The 22851-nt window shown below is 40.8% G+C and overlaps 1 protein-coding gene across 1 annotated transcript in view; it reads left to right on the top strand.

The window, feature by feature from the left end:
- The window catches only part of LOC145343369 (low-density lipoprotein receptor-related protein 1B-like), a 49888-nt gene extending 27250 nt beyond the window's left edge, over positions 1 to 22638 (top strand). The window contains exons 3-19 of the mRNA XM_080189585.1: positions 478 to 648; positions 3770 to 4030; positions 4581 to 4707; positions 4802 to 4980; positions 5630 to 5816; positions 9559 to 9774; positions 11168 to 11351; positions 13541 to 13742; positions 13814 to 13975; positions 14616 to 14816; positions 15679 to 16216; positions 16451 to 16576; positions 16650 to 16754; positions 17776 to 18009; positions 19212 to 19716; positions 21958 to 22048; positions 22618 to 22638. Coding sequence (XP_080045711.1) covers positions 478 to 648; positions 3770 to 4030; positions 4581 to 4707; positions 4802 to 4980; positions 5630 to 5816; positions 9559 to 9774; positions 11168 to 11351; positions 13541 to 13742; positions 13814 to 13975; positions 14616 to 14816; positions 15679 to 16216; positions 16451 to 16576; positions 16650 to 16754; positions 17776 to 18009; positions 19212 to 19716; positions 21958 to 22048; positions 22618 to 22638 — 3510 coding nt within the window. The remainder of the gene's footprint in view (positions 1 to 477; positions 649 to 3769; positions 4031 to 4580; positions 4708 to 4801; positions 4981 to 5629; positions 5817 to 9558; positions 9775 to 11167; positions 11352 to 13540; positions 13743 to 13813; positions 13976 to 14615; positions 14817 to 15678; positions 16217 to 16450; positions 16577 to 16649; positions 16755 to 17775; positions 18010 to 19211; positions 19717 to 21957; positions 22049 to 22617) is intronic.
- The last annotated feature ends 213 nt before the right edge of the window (positions 22639 to 22851 follow it).

The following is a 22851-nucleotide window of genomic DNA, read 5'->3' as shown; positions in this document are numbered from 1 at the left end:
ACATCTGACAAGTTGAAACTTTAAACTATAAATTTTTGAAGCATTTGAACTGCTATGTAGTCAATTCATTATCTCCTCCTTTTAACTAGGAGAAAATTATGAATCATCCAGGAATGTCTCGTGCAAGATAAAGTTGGAGTATTCTGTTTGAACGTGGAACATTCTGAATCTCCTGAACATGGAGATCCTTAAATAGGAGTGGGGAAATGAAGCCCTTGCTGTAGATGTTCTGACTAATGGGCCCTTGCCTGTTTTGAATTCAGCAGCTGAGGACTTTAGATGCTAGTTGTCCATTCAAAGGGCTGGTGCACCATGTTAACCTCAATTTGTGGTTGAAATATTGACAGTACTTTATGCTCTTTGCATAACTTGCTGTAACCATCAGATTAGTGCATTTTTCTATATAAAAAAAAATAACACCCAGGTGCAACTGCCTGGATGATGAGGTGCAGCATGACATTGTTGTTTGTTCTGTAGACACACAGGACATTCAGCAGGACTCTGGTTCAACATTGCAGTGTGACCGTACCACCTTTCTTTGTGAAGATGGAACTGAATGTGTCAGCCTTGAATACAAATGTGATGGTGACCAAGACTGTCCTGATGGGTCTGATGAGATTGGATGTTCAGAAGAATGTGATGAACCAGGTATCTAATTGTTTGAAAGCACCTTACAATACTAGTTTGTTTTTCTTGCTGTTGTCTGCAAAATACTGAAGGGAAGGGCAATTGGAAAGTATTGGTAAAGAGATGTTCTGCCAATAGCTGAGCATCTAATTCCATTTTTCCAATCCATCATCCCTATTCCATATTTATCAAATTTTTCATTTTTTCCTTCAGATGCATTTCAATGTTTAACTGGGACCAGATGTGTTCAGAAGGAGTTACGCTGTGATGGTATTGGGCATTGTCCAGATGGATCTGATGAAATGGACTGTATTGAAGTGACAGATGCTTGTGGTTTCTGGTGTGATGATCGCCAGAGATGTATCCCTTCTGATTGGATATGTGATGGCAGTGATGATTGTACTGATAAAACTGATGAATTTGGATGTGGTAAGATGAGCCAGTTGTACTTTTTTCTAGTTTTAAAAGTATTTAAGCAAATAAAGAAATGTAGTTTGTCTCAAGTGCATGTACATGGAGCCATCCTTTTTTTGAATTGGGCTCATTCAAGCTTAAAAGTTAAGCACTGCAGTTAATGCATTCCAACAAGCTTTCATCTGTAGCTGTTGGATGTAGATTTTGTTCAAGGGCACATGAACTCTTGCTCATACTAAAGCAGGAAGTATGTGGTTTTTCTGACCTATGCCAAGGAACCTATATTCATGCCAATTTGACTCCCCTAGCTTTGGCAGGAGTTATAATTCCTGCTAAACTATAGTGGATATGTATTATGCAAATATTTGAATCCTGTGCCACAACAAATATTGTTTCATGATGCCAGGAAAAGCAAAACTACAAGGAGGGGAAAATAGCCTAATCTACTTGCAAGCACAAGGCCATGGCATCACCAAGGATGCCCTATTTCATTGGGGTTCCCCCTACAATCCAGTTGCTGCTTTGATTGAAAATTGGAAACTAGGGTTCAAATGAGGCTTGGGCTCCATTTGATCAAGGTGGTTGTCCACTCTTTAAATTTAGGAAGTTGGTCCCTAGTCTCAACTATTAGCTTAAGATGTTTGTATTTGGCATTTAATATCTCAATTAGTAATGGAGTTGTGCTTTTAGCTTTCCTAATCTAGTTTTTCTTGACAGTGCCTAGTTTGTATTAACCCTGTTTTGAAGTTGTGGTTTTATCTTTGTTCCTATGTCTCCAAAAGGGAGCATTCTGTCGGATCATGGCTGATTTTTCTCCCTGTTCCCCATATCCCTTTTAACCCATTGAAACCATTATTCAGATTCCTCCATGCTTCAGGGCAGCAAGTTCCACAAATTCACCACCCTTTTGCAAGAAGTAGTTCCTCTGCATCTCGGGCTTAAATATAACACCTCCAACCCTATACCTATGACCTCTAACTGTTTAACTTTGGACAAAAGAACTTTTCACTGGAAGAAGGAGACACTTCCTCAAAGTTTAAAATGTTGGCATACCTGCTGCTATGGAATTAGTTAATCATAAACTAAACTTAGCATACATTGCTAACATAGAAATGAACAAATCCCCTGTTTCGTACAGATCCCATAAGTATTGAATGAATCTATGTATTGGGATAAAAGTATTTGTTTGCATTGTACAGACACATTCATGGAGTACATAGGGAAAGAGCATAGTGTTGCAGTTACAAATAGGGTGATGGGACTGTTCAAAAGTCTGGCAGCAGAGAAGCTGTTTTCACTGGCTCCCTGGTTAATGGTTAACCACTAAATATAGCTGACACTGTTTATACCTTGCCCATTTATGATAACTTAACTGAAAGTTGAACCTTCTCACTTTATTTCTTAAATGTAAAGAAAGCAGTTTTGACTGTAGTGACTTTTAATCTGCAGATCAGTTATTAGTTTAAGCTGTAAGCATTAATCAGTGAATATTTTTTGGCTGGTTACTCTGTAGCTCCCTGCATAGCCTACCAGACACCACTTTTCTCTTTTTTCCCCTCCCCCACCCTTTTTTTCCCTAAATACTATGTACATGCATGGTTTCCCATTGCTTGTGTTTCACTAGTTGTAGCATAGTTGTCTAATCTTGAAGTTGATCTGCTAATTCAGTAAATAAAGAACAACACAGCACGGGAAACAGGCCCTTCGGCCCAACAAGCCCACGCCGCTGTCCCACTGTCTCAGTGACCTATTCATGATTTTAGTCTACACCTAATGTGCGAGGATCAGGGAGGTCCAATATAGGGACAATTTGTTACCCAATCAATCAGCCTAAAAGCACACCTTTGGGATGTGGGAGGAAACCGGAGTACCCGGAGGAAACCCACACAACCATGGGGAGAACGTGCAAACTCCCACAGACACAGGCCCAAATCCATGTGTCCGCACAGCAACAGAGTCTCTGAGCTGTCATGTTGCCCTCGATGGTCCAGTTTAAGCACACTAACGACATGAAGCAATAGGCAATTCCCGAAGCAACGTCCAAGAGCAGCCCACTACAACCTGCCGCATGCATGCCCCTTGCTGGACTTAAATGCCTGTGGAGACAAAAAATTCATTATTAAACAGGCAAAGACTGTAACATCCCTGAGGCAAAAACGTAATCCCAAGCCTACAATGTTTAGTAAGGCCTGCTATATCCCCCTAATATGTAGCCCACTCATGTGGCTGTCTAAGTGACTCTTAAACAACCCTAGCGTGCCTGCTTCCACCACCTTACTCGGCAGTGCATTCCACACCCCCACTACCCTTTGTGTGGAAAAACTGCCCTCTAATATTTGTCTTATACCTAGCCCCCCTCACCCTAAGCCCATGACCCCTCGTTCTATCCATTTCTAATAGCGGAAAAAGCTTACCACCATTTACTCTATCTATCCCCTTCATAATCTTATAAACCTCTATTAGATTCCCCCCTCAGCCGACGTCTCTTGGGAAAACAGCCCAAATAGTAGGCTTTCTCCTGGATGGGCTCATAGTTTCATAGTGACTTGGATACAAGCTAACTTTTTTCCAGATGTCTCCAACTGAACTCCATCATGGGGGATGTACACTGCTAGCTAGTCAGTAATCATAGACCACAGGTTACTTATTTGCTAGATCAATTATCAGTCAAACTTGATATTATTGGTGTTCAGTAAATGTCACCTATTGACATGCTGCTTTACTGCAGGAACTAGTTCATTTAAAACTTCCTTTTGTAGGATGTGGCAAGGATGACTTCAGCTGTGATGATGGCCAATGTATATCCTTAGCTTTCCGCTGTGACTTGAAATACGACTGCCGGGATCACTCCGATGAGCACAACTGTCCAAAACCTAAGCAAGTTCTATGCAAGCCTGATGAAGTGATGTGCCCTGTTACTAAGGAGTGCATTGTAAAGGAGTGGTGGTGTGATGACGATTTGGACTGTGAAGATGGGATGGATGAACAGGTAAACATAGTCCATGGATGTCTTGTGCATAATTTGACTTGCTTTCCATGTAAGTGATTAATTTTGAGTCACGTTGGTGTTCAAAATAGAATTTGCCTTCATCAGACAGATGAGCAACTGAAGTCAGCTAATGTGAAGCTGAGCCGTGCAACTCAGCAATGTTAGCTGACTTGGGGCAGAAATTTCCACTAGCCCTGAAGTGCTTGTGGAGTTGGTGCTCATGCTGCACCATGTCAGCAGCAAATTTGATACCTGGAGGTGCCAAGGAGCAACTCTTGCAGAAGCTTACTAGAAAGATGCCTGATCAGTATTCCTAAACCATAAATGCCAATAGTATTCTTGCTTCACTGTGTTAAAATTAAAAATTGCAACACTACACTCCAAGTCATACAACTGCTGAAGTCAACAAATGACCAACTGAAATTTGAATTGCATTTTGGTTGGTGCAGACTCCTGCACTGCAGGATTTAAATTTGTTTTGAGTATTGACATTTTTTTGGAATTGTATTATGGGCTGATTCACTATTCCTTCCCCCCCCCCCCCCCTCAGAATTGCAAATCTTCAGTGAAATGCAGAGAATTTCAGTGGCCATGTGGAGACAACACTCAATGTATTCCAGATTTCTGGCATTGTGATGGTCAGAGAGACTGTGAAGATGGCAGTGATGAGATTAATTGTGAGTTTCCCATCAAGATCTGTCTCATAGTTTACAGTTGTATAGTGTACAGGAATTGTTTGTTTTAAAAAAAAAAATTCCTGCCCCTTAACAGGTCAACCAAGACCATGCAGAAGCTCTGAATTCCAATGTGCCACATTGGACTGCATCAACATGAGCTTGGTCTGTAATGAGGAGAATGACTGTGCAGATGGCTCAGATGAGGGTGGTAAATGTGGTGCTCAAGAATGCAAAAACTGTACCCACATATGTTACAAGACACCACATGGACCTGTAAGTATTTTGAAGAGCAACAAAATCCAAAAATTTTTTCAGTGTATAGGGCAATGCAAAATAGCCTGAATTTTAATATTGGGTGTTCTACCTTGTGGAGAACTAATGACTGCTGAAGCCAATGTGTCCAAATAAGATAAGATAATGGAATCTTGATCAAGATTCCCCTCCTTTTTTGTGCTGCAAAGATCCTGGGGAGAGCTTCTCACTCCTTCAGTGTCCTTTTGGTAAATGGTCAGCCCAACCTGAATTTGGCTTGATTATTAGTTATATCATTTTGCTAAATTTCAAAAACCACAAGCTCATTTGCCAGTTCTGTCAACCGATTGAGATGAGTTGATAGTGTGGAATGGCAATAAGATGCATTTTTGTTTGCCAACCCCAGCATTTCCCAACACCAAGCTTTGCATCTATTATCCCTATCTCAAACTTTAAATTGGACTTCCCTGCATCTTCCTTCAAAGAATACCTTTTTGGAGAAGGGGATGTGTATCTTGCAGCTGGACATGCTAAAGCAAATTTTGTCTAACTCTTCTGACACTTGGGCAGCTGTTTAGCACTTCCCAAGGAAAGCAATGGGCAACTTGAAACAATGCTACATGGATCTTGTTGATCTATAACTAGAATAAGATTGAACTTTTTTTTGCAGAAATGTGGCTGTGGGAATGGCTTTAAGCTTTTGACTGATTTGTCAACGTGTGTTGATATTAATGAATGTAAAGAACTAGCAACCAGACCATGCAGTCAAACCTGTCTTAATGTGAATGGAACATACCACTGCAGTTGTCACTCTGGTTTTCTGCTTCACAATGATGGACACAGCTGTAAAGTGACAGGTAGGAACAGCCTAGACTTCAATCTAAAGCTTTTGCTAGAAAGCAAAAAACCAAAGACTCTCTAGTAACAAGAACCCCTCATGGATACTAAAGCATGTGCTCCTGGTAGGACCAAAGTAAACCAATTTTGCATCCTAGAACATAAGAACTAGGAGCAGGAATGGGCCATCTGGCCCCTTGAATTTGTTCCACCATTTAAATAAGATCATGACCTAATATTTTTGTGGACTCAGCTCCACTTACCTGCCTGCTCATCATAACTCTTAATTCATTTTTACTGTTCAAAAACATATCTATCTTCTGCCTTAAACATTCAATGAGGTAGTCTCAATTGCTTCACTGGGCAGGGAATTCCATAGATTCACAACCCTTTTGTCAAGATGTTCCTCCTCAACTCAGTCCTAAATCTGCTCTCCCTTTTGAGGTTATGCCCCCAGTTCTTCTTTCACCTGCCAGTGGAAAGAACTTGCCTGCTATTCCCTTCATAATCTTGTATGTTTCTATAATATCTCCCCTCATTCTTAATTCCAATGAGTATAACCCCAGTCTAATCAGTCTCTTAAGCTAATGCTCAACTCCAGAATCAACCTAGTGAATCCCCTCTGCACCCCCTCCAGTGCCAGTATATCCTTGAGGAAACCAAAACTGTACATGGCCTTCCAGGTGTGGCCTCACCAGCATCTTGTACAACTGCAACATACCCTTGCTGTTTTCCAACTCCATCCCCCTAGCAATGAAGGGCAAAACTCCATTTGCTGCCTCAATTACTATTTACACTTGCAAACCAACTCCTTGAGATTCCCTCTGCACAGTAGCATGCTGCAATTGCTAACCATTTTTTAAAAATCCATTTTGCTGTTGTTCCTACCAAAATGATCTCTCATTTACCAACATTGTACTCCATCTGCCAGACCCTCACCCACTCATCCCTTTGCAGACTTTGTGTCCTCTGCACACTTTGCTCTGCCACCCATCATAGTGTCATCTGCAAATTTTGACACTATGCTTGGTCTCCAGCTCCATTGTCCTAGTAAATCAAACAATTGCAGTCCCAACACTGATCCCTGAGGCACACCACTAGTCTCTAATCGCCAACCAGAAAAATATCCATTTACTCCCATTCTTTCTGTTAGTTAACCAATATCTATCCACGCTAATACACCACCTGTAACACTGCACTTTTTTATTTTGTGTAGCAGTCTTTGGTGCTGCACCTTGCCAAATGCCTCCTGGAGATCCAAATACACAACATCCATAGGTCCCCCCATTGTCAACTAATGTTCTCAAAATTCCAACAAATTAATCAAACATAATTACCCAGAGGGTGGTGAGGGATTGGAATGCCCTGCCTGCTGCAGTTGTGGATGCACCTAGTTTGGGGGCGTTTTAAGAGATCTGTGGTTTATGGATGGAAAGGGTTTGGTTTAGGTTAGAGGGTCATTGTTTTTTAACTGGTCAGCACAACATCGTGGGCTGAAGGGCCTGTTCTGCACTGTAACGTTCTATGTTCTATTCTATATATGACCTTCCCTTCATGAACCCATGCTGCATCTTACCAATGGGACAATTTAGATCCACATTTCACTTTCTTCCTTGATGGATTCAAGCATTTTTCCTACAACAGGAGTTAAGCTAACAGGCCTATAGTTACCTGCCTTCTAAGTTTTTAAACAGTGGTGTCACACTTGCTGTTTTCCAATCTGTAGGAACCAGAGCCAGTGAATTTTGGTAAATTACCACTAGTGCATTGGCTATTTCTCCTGCCATTTTAGTACCCTAGGATGCAGTTCATCAGGACCAGGAGACTTGTCTACCTTTTTTAGCCCCATTAACTTGCCCAACACTACCTATTGTGGTGATGGTTTCTAGGTCCTGACCTGCTATAGCCTTCCTGTCATCAATTTTTGGCATGTTATTTGTCTTCCACTGAAGATTGACACAAAATACCTGTTCAATACCTCAGCCATTTTTTCTTATTTCCAGTTATTACATTTCTCCTCCCCCTCTGAAGGACCAAGTTTACTTTAGCCACTCTTGTTTTATATATTTGTAGACACTGTTATATTCTAAGCCAGTTTACACATAATCCATCTTTTCTTTTATAGCTTTCTTTTGTGGCTTTCTGCTGACATTTAAAGATTTCCCAATCCTCTAGGTTCCCACTAATCTTTACCACTTTTGTATTCAGAAATCTTTCCACCATACAAATGTGGAAAAGTGAGGTTATGCACTTGAAGGAGAAAAGGAGGCATGACTATTTTCTAAATGGGGAAGATGCTTAGGAAATCAAACACAAAGGAACCTGGGAGTCGTCATTCAAGATGTTAAGATTGTGCAGGTTCAGTCAGCAGTTAGGAAGGCAAATGCAATGTTCTCATTCATGTTGAGGGCTAGAATACAAGAGCAGGGATGTTATTCCAAGGCTGTATAAGGCTCTGGTCAGACCCCATTTGGAGTATTGAACAGTTTTGGGGCCCCATAATGAAAGGATGGATGTGCTGGCCTTCAAAAGGGTCCAGAGGAGGCTCTCAATGATCCCTAGAATTAAGAGCTTGTACGAACAGTTGAAGACTTGGCCTCTGAGTTTAGGAGGAGTTGCAGGGTTTGGGGGGGTTCTTACTGAAACATGCAGGATACTGAGGCCTGGATAGAGTGGAGAGGATGTTTCAACTAGTAGGAAAAACTAGAACTTGAGGACACAACCTCAGGCTTCCACAACAATCCTTTAAAACAGATTAGGAATTTATTCAGCTAGAATAGAGAATCTGGAGCTTTTTTGCCACAAGGCTGTGGAGGCCAAGGCATTGTCTGTAAGACAGGCCCTTGATAAGGGGATCAGGGTTATGGGGATGAGAGAGATCACTGATGTAACTTGTTTTTCTCTTGTGACCCTTTGAACAAAGGATTTGTGTAGGTTTGTTTCCTGTGTTCATACTCAAACTTGACCAGCAAACAAATTCCTTGGGTTTACACCTGAAGCAGATAACTCTGCAGAAATTGAAGATGGCTTTAACCCAATTTAAAAGCCAACTATAGTTTTTGGTCAAACCAAAGGTATTTAAAAATCACCCCCTTTAAAAACAAGATGCCATCTACTGCATTTCTACTTCTAAACAAGTTGTCTTTTAGTCCAGTATCCATTACTTGCCAGTCTACCAGATCCATGCTATTAATTCACTGCTTTTCCCACTACTTTTATGCATTTCAGGTTGACTTCATAAGTACATTTAGGCTGCAATGGCAAGTGTCATCGGGTCTGATCCCAGTCCATGCCTTTAAATTTTAAGTATGTGGCCAGATCGTGGCTATCAGTTACACTAAGTGCAGGTGGGGAAAATAAACTAATACTCTATTGCTTAGTCTTTTGAAATTTGGTTGCCATATTCCTGCCAGTGAGTTGATCACCTTGCTACTGTTCTAATCAACAATGCAGGACAACTATGCTAGTTAAACCATGATTTTGCATGCACTGAACAGGCTGGCAAGTTAACATTGCTATTTTACTGGAGGTACTTGTGCCAAATGTTATGCAGACTTGTGGGAAAATGTTAGAATCACATGCTTTTAATTCCCATGCTATACCCTTTGGCTGCTTTATACAAAGTTTATGACTTTAATGCTGTCATTTGATGGCAGAACCTCATTCTGATCATTCCAGTAGAAAAGTTTGTGGTTTGGAACATTATTTGCAGTAACTTTCTGAATTTTTTTTGTCTTGATTTTTTTTCTATTTTGAATGCAGGTGCTGAGCCAGTTCTACTTGTCTCCATTCACCATGATCTCATGCTGTATGGATTGCATAGTGCTAAAAAGAATGTTCTTCCTGCTATTTCAAAAAATGCTATCTTCTCCATGGACTATGACTGGAAGGAGAGAGTAGTTTTTTGGGTCGACACTAATTCTGAAAGTATAAAGTGGATGAAGCTAGATCAACAAGATAAGGGTACACTGATCAAAGGTTAGTTTATAAAATTTGAGCTAGCTTACTCAAATCAAGCCAATCAAATTAGACAAAAGCAAGATGCCAATTCTAAAAACATTGCCATATTTGGCAGCATCCAGAGTTATTTTAAGTATGTCACTGATGTAACTTGTGTTTTTCTCATTGGCAAGAAACAGTATGCTGTTTGCTAGCAGCAGCTCCTAAACCTGTCACCCAAGCTGCCAGGACACCACAGCAGGGGGTGTGCCACTAGTGTAACAAGCTAGAGAATTTCAGTGTATAGCTCTACTAGTTGGTCTGCATGATTCCATTATGCAAAGGCTTATTTCCTAGTAAACAATACTAGAGGAGAAAAGTCAGCATCTGGAGAGAATTAAAAGCTGGGGTTTTTGCAGTAATAGTGCTGTATGACCTAATCTGGTAGCCACTCTAGAGTCTGAAATTTGTTACATGGAGAAATTCGTTAAACAAGAGCTCCAAACTTGCACTAAAATTTGAAAAGGTTAACTATGAGTTCATGAACCACTGAACAACCTTTCTGGCCCTAGGAAATGAATTTTCTCTTGGCTGGCTTGTTACTTCAATATTGAATAGTCAAGCATTTAATGTCACTAGACATCTGGAGATGTCTTAACTTGATATTTGTACCAAAGATCAACACAATGCCAGATGCAGGCAGCTAGAGATGAACAAGTCATTTTAATCAAACTAGGCCAACACTTAATCCAATGACTTTTCTATCCGCCTTGGTTAACTCAACAGATGCTAACCAAAAGTGCTCCAATATTTTCTACTTGATGCCACAATCTTCTCCTGCTCCACATCAAGATGCTTTCCTTGGGGAATAAGTGGCTAAATGAAATGGAGCAAACCTTGGTTTGGCAACTTGTGTTACTAAAGTTCAAGAATGAGGACTGCTGGTTAGTAAAGGATCTTGTCTAAATAGAGGCAAATGTTCAGTGGTAGATTTGGAAAATGATTTTTGAACAAATCCTAAGGATTAAGATTGAAGGTCTATCTTTAGTGATAGAGGTGAGAAGCAGATTCCAATTGATTGGGAAAGTAGATGAATGAAGAAACTTTCCTGATTTCTAAATACATCAGATTTGATGTGTGGATTGATGAATTACATGGGAAAACTTGTCAACTGAGATCCTACAATCATTACTGCCTAGAACAGCATGAGTAGCATGCCACAGTCAGACCTGAGCAGATTTAACTTTGCCACATCTGGTGAATGTTATTCTGGTTATATATCTTAACTGGTTCTTTGGAAATATTTTGATAGCAAAACTGGAGGATCATCCAAAAGATCCTTCTGGGAACAGAAAATAAGCCTTTGAGCAGTGAAGACACAGGACTATAATCTCTGTCAATCTGTTAAAATGTAGTTTTTTTTATACTGCAGGAATCCAGTCTGACTGTATAGCTGTGGACTGGGTGGGCCGCAACCTTTATTGGACTGATGGAGTTGCTGGTAGTATTCTGGCAGTCAATTTGAACAGCACATGGAGTAAACCTCAAGATATTACAGTTGTATTTGACACAGCTATTGATCAACCTCATTTGTTGGTTCTGCAGCCACTTGATGGGTGAGACTATTAAATTGTGAAATTAGACATGCAGTCTGTGTACCTGCATATTGTTTGCTCTTATAGCTGGAGTTGGAAGATAAATTATACTCTGCCTTTTATGTAACTGTTCACAATGGAATAGTTTGACAGATTCTGGGCAAAAATCTGATCATCTACTTTTAATGATGGAAAGGAATAGGTATATACTGTAGGGCAAGAGTTATAGCTGGGGGAAAGGAAATTATCATGCAGTTAGGCAAGATTTAGGATGCACAGGACACAGAAGGAAACTGCAGGGAATGGGCAAAATTGAAAGGTGGAGCTTGTTCCAGGAACAGCTACTGTCTCCTTGCTAGGTATGTACCTGGCAGACAAAGTGTTTGAGCAAGGGAACTGTGGCTTACTAAAAGTTGAATCTCCTTGTGAAGAGGAAGGAGACTTGCATCAAGATGAGACATGAAGGTTCAAGTTAGGGCACTTAAGTTGAGTTCTCCAGGAAGGACCCAAAAGGAGAGCTAGGAGGGGACACAAGCAGTCTTTGGCAGGTAGGATCAAGGAAAATACTAAAGCTTTCTGTAGGTATTTCAGGAATAAAAGAATCTCTAAGATTGGGGTGATTCAAGGACAGTAAGAAGTTGTACATGAAGTCTGAGGTGTTAAATGAATATTTTTCATCAATATTCACATGGGGAAAAGTCAATGTAGTCAAGGAGAATGCTGAGATACAGGCTATTAGATTAGATGAGATTGAGGTTCATAGGGAGGTGTCAGCAATTATGGGAAGTATGAAAACAAGTCTCCTGGGTCAGATGGAATTTATCCTAGAGTTCTCCTGGGAGGCTAAGGAGGCAATTGCAGAGCTTTGGCTTTGATCTTTATTGTCATTTGTCTACAAGAATAGTACTAGAAGACTGGAGGATAGCAAATGTTGTCCCCTTCAAGAAGGGGTAGAGACAACCCTGGTAATTATATACCAGTGAGCCTGCCTTCTGTCGGCAAAGTTTTGGAAAGGATTATAAGAGGATTTATCATTTTAGAAAGGAATAATTTGATTTGGGGCTAGTCAACAGTTTTTTTTTGAAGGGCAGGTCATGCCTCAACCTTACTGAGTTCTTTTGAGAAGGTGACCAAAGAGGTGGATCAGGATAAAGCAGTTGGTGTGTATGGATTTCAGTAAAGTGTTTAAGGTTCCTCACTAAGCTATTACAGAAGATGCAAAGGCATGGGATAGAGGGTGATTTAACACTTTGGATCAGAAATTTTCTAGCTGAAAGAAGACTGGTTAATTGGGAAATATTCATCCTGGAGTTCACTTAAGTGTACTGCAAGGATCTGTTTTGGGGCCACTGCTGTTGGTCATATTTTTATAAGTGACCTGGATGGGTGAGTAAATTTGCAGATGACACAAGGACTGTGGAAGGATGTTACAGAAGGACATAAGTTGCTGAGGTGGAAAATGGAGTTTAATGTGGAAAAACAAGGTGATTCACCTTTGGAAGGAGTAACAGGAATAGAGGAGTAAGATCTACTGGTAAGATGCTTGGTAGTGTGGATGAGAGATCTGTGTCCATGTGCATAATCCCTGAAAGTTGGCACCCAGGTTGATGAGCTGTACGGTGTTAGCTTTTATTGGTAGAGGGATTGAATTTCAGAGCCATGAGGTCATGTTGCAGCTGTGCAAAACTCTGGTGCAGCCACACTTGGAGTATTGCGTACAGTTCTGGTTGCCACCATATAGGGAGGAAGGATATGGAAGCATTGAAAAGGGTGCAGAGGAGATTTGCCAGCATGTTGCCTGGTACAGTGGGAAGGTCTTATGAGGAAAAGCTGAGGGACTTGAGGCTGTTTTCATTAGAGAAGGTTGTGGTGACTTAATAGAGGCATAAGATTGGATAGGGTGGACAGTGAGTCTTCCTCAGATGGAGGTGGCTAGTATGAGGGGACATAGCTTTAACTTGAGGGGTGATAGATATAGGACAGATGTCAGATGTTCTTGGAGTAGTAAAGGCATGAAATGTCCTGCCTGCAACAGTACTGGACTCACCAACATGAAGGGCATTTAAATAGTCATTGGATAAACATGTGGATGATATTGAATACTGTAGGTTAAATGGGCTTTAGATGGGTTTTGCAGGTTGGTGCAACATTGAGGGCCAAAGGGCCTGTACTATGCTGTCATGTTCTAATGTTCTGTGTTGTACATGCAGGTTAATGTACTGGGCTGAAATTGGAAGTGAGCCACACATTGAGAGAGCAGGCATGGATGGGACAAACAGAAAACTCCTTGTTAAAAGTGGACTTGGTTGGCCAGCTGGCTTGACTCTTGACCTGATTGGCAAGAAGTTACTATGGGCTGATGGCAAGCTGCATTGTATTGGTGTGGCTAATTTGGATGGCACTGATATGAAGGTACAAAATTTAAATTATTAAAATGCTAATGTCACTAATTCATGAAATTGAATAACAATGTTTTATATCAGCTGTTTCAGCTTGTGCACACTCGCAGACCATTTGCTGTAGCTGTGTTTGAGGATGAAATCTACTGGTCTGATGTGGAATTGAGAACTGTTCAAAAAGTTGACAGACTAGGAAAGAACAGGACTGTCCTCTTGAAACGCAATGTTCAACCGTATGGATTAAAGGTAATTTAGTTGTGGCAGAATGAGTAAATAAGTTTTGAAAAATGCCAAAATTACCAAACGTGGTAAGATGGATAACCTTCATGATCTGCCATACTGGATCTGATTCCTAGTCATTCAAGTTGCTTTGCTTCTCTTTACAAGTTGTAATGGAATGTAGCTGTTGCAGCAGACTGGAGACACCCAGTGTGTAGTTATTGGGCTGAAGATTTGTTCCAGGAGGATTTCTAGTTTAAGTTGAAGTTTTGTAGATTGGGTTACATGGGGCTAGAAGAATGAAACATTAATTGGCTGTGAATACATGGCTCAATTTGAACAAAGGTCACATGTTCATAACCTAGTGCAAAGTTGGAGGAGGCAATTATCATTTGCCTAACCAGTTAGCCAATCCCTCCCAGCAGGGAAAGGAACAAATGGATTCCATAGAGAGCTCTTTCCTTCCCCACCACCATATTAGGGAGGAAGGCATCAGTTTGAAGTTATTTTACAATTGGTCTGCATTTCAACAGCTGAGTATTAACCGCATTTAAATTATTGCTCTAATCCAGGGGATTTTGGATTCCTAGTGTGAACAAAGCAGAATAACTTGAATCTGAAGGTAACACTTTGAACAAAAGTAAGCCAATGTTATTTCTACCTCCAGATAATGCATGAGGTTCTGCAACCACAGGTTTTGAATCCATGTGAGGAAATGGGTTGTAAGCACTTCTGTCTGTTAGGCCCTGGATTGAAGGGGAGCTGCCGATGTGCACGGGACATGTTGCTTGCTGATGATGGTGTGACCTGTGTGAAATCAACTGATGAGCCTTTTCTCCTCTTGATATCTCCTACTGTCCTTACCCAGGTAAAACCTTAAAGATAAAACCTATAGCATCTTGACTACCAAGTGCTTTGCTGTTGTGGAAAATGCTGTTCAAATGGGCTGCAATACAATAGAACAATTTTTATTTGAATTCTTGTCCCTCAAACACAGTACTCAAACTTTTTATCTTGCTGTGAATTCAGTGGTTTTAACATTAACTGATTCTTATTAATCCTCTCTTTTAAAATTTATTATTAGTAGTGCTCACTGAAAAGCCATTTAACTGTTTTTGATTTTCCTGAATTGAAAAATGAGCTATAGAAATTTTGGGAGGGTTATAGAATTGAGATTCTGACAAAATAAGCAACTGTCCAAAAGCAGCTTTTTTGTTGAACAAACAACTGAGCTTTCCCAAAAGGCAGAGACAAATGTCATCAGACAGAACAACCTTAGTAGCATTTTGTTTTGAGACATAAGTAGCAATTTTCAGCCTATTGAATGGCAGAGCAGGTCCAATAGGATCATAGACCTGTGATCCTCTCTCTGCCTTATCCTATAATCTTTTGATTCCTTTTTGAGAAGGATTAGCCTACTGTATTGCCTTCAAATAAGGATAAATTGCACAAATCCTAAACTTGACAGTAACAAGCAGCTCAACTTCCATGTTCATTTCAATTCTGGAACTCAAGTCAGACAGTTCATGTTTATTTATATTTATGTACTCAATCTTGTGGTGTTTTGATGTTCATGCAACCTTTTTTTTTCTGCACTTCCCATTTTGTCTTTTCATACTTTGTTCTTGTATTCTAGTTGCTTAAGCTGAAGTTGTTTCCCTGTTCCAACTACCATTCTTATTTTCCTCCCCTGCACCCCAACAACCCCTTCTCCCCCCCCCCCCCCCCAGGTATATCTGAAGCATCTACAGTCAGATACAGGATTAAAGGCTTTACCAGAACACCACATGCATCAACTGATTAACAACCAAGTGTCTTCAGCAGATTACATCTGGAAAGAGAAGCTAATCTACTTTGCAGATTCAGATGAAGGTGTCATTGGAAAATTTATGCTAGGATCAAATGTATCCTCTAGTCAAATGATTCTCCAGGTTAATAATGACATTATATCTCTAACAGTAGACTGGTTGAGTGGTAATTTATATTGGATCACCAGCATACCTAATGTAATTGAAGTGGCATCTGCAAATGGCTCTTATAGGCTTGTACTGATAGAGAATCTCTTTCATGCAACATCCCTTGCATTACATCCACCTACTGGTGTCATGTGTTTCTCTGACTGGGGATCAGAAGACCAAAGAAGTGGCCCAAGGATTGAATGTTCCCATATGGATGGACAAAAGCGAAAAGTACTGTGGAAAAAATGTCGTCTCCCTACAGGTCTACTCCTTGCAGAATCTGGCACTCGGCTTTATTGGATCGATTTGGGTAAGAGTCAAGTGACCGTTCTGCTTTGCTCGTGCTACCAATTTGCATTTCCAATAAAAAATTACTATTTAGACAAATGAAGTGCAATAGGGTGGAAATACTACTATTCTCAATGTTTAACTTTCCAAACATCAGTGGCTGAAGTGTTCTGGGCTCTATAAACGGCCAACACTGAACACTAGTCAGGTTTGTCACATTACTATCTTGACATGACAAACTTTGTCCTATTTGTAGGTCACAATGTCATTGACAGTGTCCTTGTGGATGGCTCAGAATTCCGAGAAGTTCAAGCAGACCTTGAAGCCCATTCTATGTTTACGTATGGCGAGAGCATCCTTTTCTGGACAACTGTGCACAATGGTAAACTAACAATCCCATGAGTTTCTAATCTGGTCTTGTGGCTTCAATCCTAACTCCAAGCTGTATTTGACAGGTTACACAAAGCTGTGGTACAGTATGATGGGACAGAAGCAACAGTGGTTTGAAGTTGAGCAGAACATTGTGGGCTTAAAATTGTACAGTGAACATCAGCAACAAGGTCAGTTCATGTAACAATAGGACAAATCTTGCTGAAGTGGATCATCTTGCATGTTGGGGTTTTTCTGCACCTTTCAGTTCAAAACTTGTGTTACAACTCCTGTGTACACAAGACCAGGTACCTTGGTGAAGATGAGAATTGGAATAAAGAAATGCTATTAATTCACTTGAGATGAAACTTTTAAGCATGTACTTGGAAGCTAGGGGAGAAGTGACTCATTGTCCAAGTGTTAAATTGGCAATTTGCCTTGAACATGCTGACCAATTTGCACATTAATAATTTGCCACTTGTAGCATGAACTAGTGGAACCTCCTTTTTTATGGTTTCCAAATTAGAAATCTAATTTAAAGCAATGAGCATACCATAGCCACACTTGGAGTACTGTGTGCAGTTCTGGTCCCCACATTACAGGAAGGATGTGGAGGCTTTGGAGAGGGTGCAGAGGAGGTTTACCAGGATGTTGCCTGGTATGGCAGGGAGGTCCTATGAGGAGAGGCTGAGGGATTTGGGGTTGTTTTCGCTGGAAAGAAGGTGGCTAAGAGGGGATCTTATTGAAACATATAAGATGATTTAGAGGTTTAGATAGGGTGGATAGTGATAGCCTTTTTCCTCTGATGGAGAAATCTAGCATGAGGGGGCATGGCTTTAAATTTAAGGGGGGGTAGTTATAGGATGGATGTCAGGGGTGGGTTCTTTATCCAGAGGGTGGTGAGAGATTGGAATGCCCTGCCTGCTGCAGTTGTAAATGTGCCTAGTTTGGGGGTGTTTGAGATCCATGGATAGGTTTATGGACAAAAAGGGATTGGTTTAGGTAGTGGGTCATTGTTTTGTAACTGGTCGGCGCAACATCGTGGGCCGAAGGGCCTGTTCTGCGCTGTAATGTTCTATGTTCTATAGCCATGTGCTAGAAATAAATTGTTGCACAAACTCAATGTATGTTGCTTTGCAACCCAGTGATCCCATATCAGGAAAATACTCTCTATGCACTGGTTATAAACATTGTGCATTCTTAAATTCACAGGGTACAATCTCTGTTCTGAGAAGAATGGTGGCTGCAACCATTTGTGTCTAGTGTACCCAGGAGGAAGAACATGTAGATGTTCCACAGGATATCAACTCATCAATGGCAGCAATTGTGAAGCTGTGCAGTGCCTCCCTGAGTCTTGGCAGTGCAAAGATGGGTTGAACTGTGTCTTGAATGAGCAAATATGTGATGGTGAAAAGCATTGTGCTGATGGATCAGATGAGATGGAATGTAAGTCTCCACTTGTAATTTGGAAATCTAATCTAAATCTTTTTTCACATTTTTGGCATCCTCAACTGGTACAGGAGGCGTCAAGCTTGCTCTCGGAAAGAGCCATGCAACTGAGCTCTAATTTAAAATGGAAAAATACTATGGATGCTGGAATTTGAAACGCAGCTGATGAAGGATCATCTAAACTCCACTGGTTCTAATTCTCTCCCCACAAATGCTATTTTCTGTCTAACTTGGAGATTTTCCAGCATTTTCTGTTTCTGAACTCTAATTCCTCTTCAAAAGTTGCTATAAACTGCATTTGTGTAAAATCTCCTGCATTCCTTACCAATTTCTAAAGTCTCTACACTACACTACAGGCAAAGACTGCTTTTGTGATATTTTGGCAATGGCATCATGTTAATCCACACCAGCAGCAATATTCCTCTTTAGGTTGGCAGCAGCCAGGTAAATTTGGCAGAAAATTAGATGCTTGTGCAGTTCAGGCTAGTAAACTACACAATGGTTTTCAGCTTGGTGTGAAACTGCATGGAATAAAAAACCTTTTTTATGGGTTGCTTCTGATTCTGATTCTCTTGATCTATGCTAAGCATGAATTGTCTTCCAAGCCAGAATTCTGCTTTAAACTATCTGCTCCAAAAATGAGGTTGATTTTGGGAGTGTATGCAATCAGGGACACGTGTACTATTAAAGTATGAACACTTAACTATATAGGCTACTTGGTATTGGATTGAAATATAGTCTTACTCCTAATAATAAACATAGAACCTTAGTGCAGAAACAGGCACTTTTGGCCCGTCAAGTCTGCACTGACCACCATCCCACCCAGGCCCTTCCCCCATATTCCTACACATTTACCTGCTAATCCCTCTAACCTGCACATCCCAGGACACTAAAGGACAATTTTAACATGGCCAGTCAACTGAGCCCACATGGCTTTGGACTGTGGGAGGAAACCAGAGCACCCAGAAGAACCCACGCAGACGAGGATGTGCAAGCTCCACAGTGACCTGAGCCAGGAATTGAACCCAGGTCCCTGGAGCTGTGAAGCAGCAGTGCTAATCACTGTGTGCTACCATGCTGCTTTGTACCATAATGTGACAGGTTCTTAATTTTGTCATTCCTGATCAAAGCATTTAGTTGCAGAACTAAATCAACTTATTCTGTGCATTATTCTAATTTCTTTAACTTGATCTTTGCAGGTTATGGAACATGGGAGCAATCCGCATTGACAACACATACACTTCCTAGTACTGCAGCTCCCAAAGTCTCCCCCTCCACTCGAGAACATTTGGCTACTTTGAGATGGTTTCCTACCACTGCCACATCCTATAGAGAAAGCCAGTACTCTTCTCCTACCAGTAATATAGATACTATTACTACTACAAGTTATGGCATGTCCCTGCAATATGTTAACATTTCTGCTGCAATGGAGAATGTCTCAACAGATCAAGTGGGTGATTTCCATGCAACTGAAGGTGCAGGTAGATCCAGCTCCTGTACAGCTGAGATGTGCAATATGCGTGGAAGGTGCTACATGGTTGATGATTTGGTAATGTGTAAATGCCAAGAGGGCTACACTGGAAAATTCTGTGAAGACCAAGCAATGCCAGGAATGAGTGTTTTCTTCATTGTGGGAATACTTATTTTAGTACTGCTTGTTGCTATTGTAACAGTCATCTATAGAAAGAAGATGGCTTCAAAAAGGTTTGTATAGATATAAATAATGAAACTGCCTAGTAGACAAAAACCATTTGTATAGCAAACTAGATGAATGTTCACTTAATAGTTCCTAAATTCCTAATCCAGTAGAACAAACTGGACAGGATAAATGGATTTGGTTTGAATCAGAATATCCTAGCTCCTAAACTGTTTGCCCTTTTTCAAGAACAAACATATTTTCCTGTGTTCAGAAAGGAAATTGTGGGTCTAACCAGAGGCATACATAAAGTCCAGGTAGCTTAAAAACAGATCCAACAATGGAGACATACAGAATAGAAAAGAACTCGAATGGAGTTAAAAGGGGTCATGAAATGTCCTTGGCAGACAGGATTAAAGAGAATCCCAAAGCATTTTGTACATTAGGAGTAAGGGGGTTGTCAGAATCAGACCTCTCAGGAACAAAAGTGGGGAATTATGCTTAGAACACAAGGAAGTAGGTCAGATCCTAAATACTTGTATCAGTACTCACAAAGGAGGGACAAGTCAATTTGGTAGTGTCTGAGGGATGTGTAGACCCATTAGAACAAATCGCAATTAAAGGAGGAAGTGTTGGGTGTTTTAGGAAGCATTAAGGTAGACAGATCCCCAGGGCCAGGTGTTTGTGTCTTAGATTAGAGATGGATGAAATTGCTGGGCCTCAAAATCTTGTTCTTTCCTTGGATACAGGTGAGGTCCCAGAGGATAGCAAACGTAGACCCATTATTTAAGAAGGATAGCAAGGATAACCCAGGGATGATAGGCCAGTGAGCTAAATGTCTGTGGTAGGGAAGTTGTTGGAGAATATCTTCTAAATATGTATAGATTCTGAATAGTCTCATTGGTGATAGACCTCATGGTTTTGTATGAGGGGAGGTCATGCCTCACAAATTTGGTTGAGTTTTTTTGAAGTGACAAAAATGATGGAAGGGCTGTGGATGTTGTCTACATGGATTTTAGTAAAGCACTTGATAAGGCTTCTACATGGCAGGCTGGTGCAAAAGGTTAAATCACACAGGATCAAAGGTGAACTAGCTAGATGGCTACAGAACTGGCTTGGCCATAGACAAAGTAGCAGTGGAGGGGTCTTTTTCTGATTGGAGGTCTATGACCAGTGGTGTTCCTTGGGGCTCTGTACTGGGGTCTCTGCTTGTGATTATATAAATGATTTGGAAGATGTAGCTGGTCTGATTTAAGTTTGTGGATAACAGATTGTTGGAGTTGCAGATAGTATGAACATTCAGAATAAGCAGGATATAAATAGGTAGGAAAATTGGGTGGAGAAATGGCAGATGGAATTTAATCCAGATAAATGCAAAGAGATGCATTTTGGTAGATCAATGCAGGGGGAGCTATACAATAAATGGCAGAACTATCAGGAGTATAGACAGGGTTCTGGGTGTGCAAGTCCACAGATCCTTAAAGGTGACAACACAGGTGGAAAAATGAAGGCATGCTTGCCTTTATTGGACAGGGCATAGAGTATAAAAGTTGGCATATGATGCAGTTGTATAGAATGTTGGTTAACTACATTTAGAATACTGTCCAGTTCTGGTCATCACACTACCAGAAGGATGTGGAGGCTTTGGAGAGAGTGCAGAAAAAGTTTACTGGGATGTTGCCTGGTATGGAGGGTATTAGCTGAGGTGAGTGAGTAAACTAGGTTGTTCTTTGGAAAGACAGAGGTTGAGGGATGACCTAATAGAAGTTTATAAAATTATGAAGGGCATAGATAGGGTGAACACTTGAAGCTTTTTCCAGGTCAGGAAATAACAAACACAAGGGGGCAAGGATCAATACAGGTGTGGGGTCACTTTACACAAGGTGCTGAGGCCCTGGAATGCACTAAGGTGGTTGAGGCAGACATGCTAGGATCACTAAGACTTCCATTCACGTGGTTATCTAGATTGGTAATAGAGGGATACAAACAGATGGCTTAGTTAGAATACATGATCAAGGCAGGTGTGGAGGGTCAAAGGGCCTGTTCATGTCCTGTCTTGTTCTTTGGGACACTAATGAACAGTAATAGGCATATGACTATTTAACTTCAAGGTAAAGGGTAACTTGCTCCTAACCAGTGCAGAATGTCAGGATAGAAGACCAATAAACACAAGATGCCTGTTTTCCTTCTACTTGGTCACAAGTGTTCAAGTAAATTTAACTACTCAACTGCTCTCTAGGAGGGAACAATTGTATCAAACCATTGTTGCCTTTAAATGAAACAGCACTCTGTTTTTCGTTCCACTGCAGGACAGCCAGAGCCGACTTGCAACTGACTGCAACAGGTCATGGGAGTCAGACCTATAGAAATGATACTTTTGTAGAAGTGCCAGCAGTAAAGGTAAAGTGAACTTAGAACCATTTAGCATTCTAAGGGTTTTGTTCTTAGTGGATGTGAACTTTACCAGAGACCAATTAATAGTCATCCACTTATCCTATTTTTGGGACATGGGCATCACTGGCTGGCCAGCATTTATTGACTCAATGCCAAGTTCTTGACTGGTGTGCTAATCAGCAGTGGACAATGGAAGAAGGGAATTTCAAAAAGTATTCAATGGCTTCAGCAACCAGGCCACCTGATAAGTGATTTGGTGTTGAGTGTGGAGATGAGCACCAGGTGGTCAGTAGTGGCTTCTGCACCCATCTGGCTGTGGGCCTGTAAACCTTTCAGGAGCTGTACCTTCAATCACTGACAAGGGGCCACCTCTGGCAAAACTGACTTCCATCACCTTGTAACTTGGCTTCCATGGTTGCAAACAAATGGGGAAATAACTTTTCTTTCTGGATGTGGATCAATCTTTTTGGTTTGATAGTAGAAATAGCCCACAGTTAGGATTGAAGCAAGGAGCTTGTACAATGTCATTTTGGGTTGGATTGAGATTTTTGATTTATTGCTATCCTTTTCTGCAGGAACCATCAACATCAAGCTGAAGCTTACAGAACCTTTTTTATCTGAACATTTTCAATATAGTTTCTAGAGTTGTTCAATAAACTGCTGCAATACATCCTTGTTTCCCTCTTGTCAAATTTTTGCCTTGATCAGTAATGTACCTCCCAGATGTTGGCTTCACATGAATCCACCTTGGAGGAGGTCTCTGTGTAATGGACCTCCTAACTTGAAATACAAATCAATATGTAGCCATG

This window comes from Carcharhinus amblyrhynchos, chromosome 5, assembly GCF_965287045.1.
Source record: "Carcharhinus amblyrhynchos chromosome 5, sCarAmb.v2.hapA, whole genome shotgun sequence".
Taxonomy (NCBI): domain Eukaryota; kingdom Metazoa; phylum Chordata; class Chondrichthyes; order Carcharhiniformes; family Carcharhinidae; genus Carcharhinus; species Carcharhinus amblyrhynchos.
This window is presented reverse-complemented; position numbering and strand designations above follow the sequence as displayed.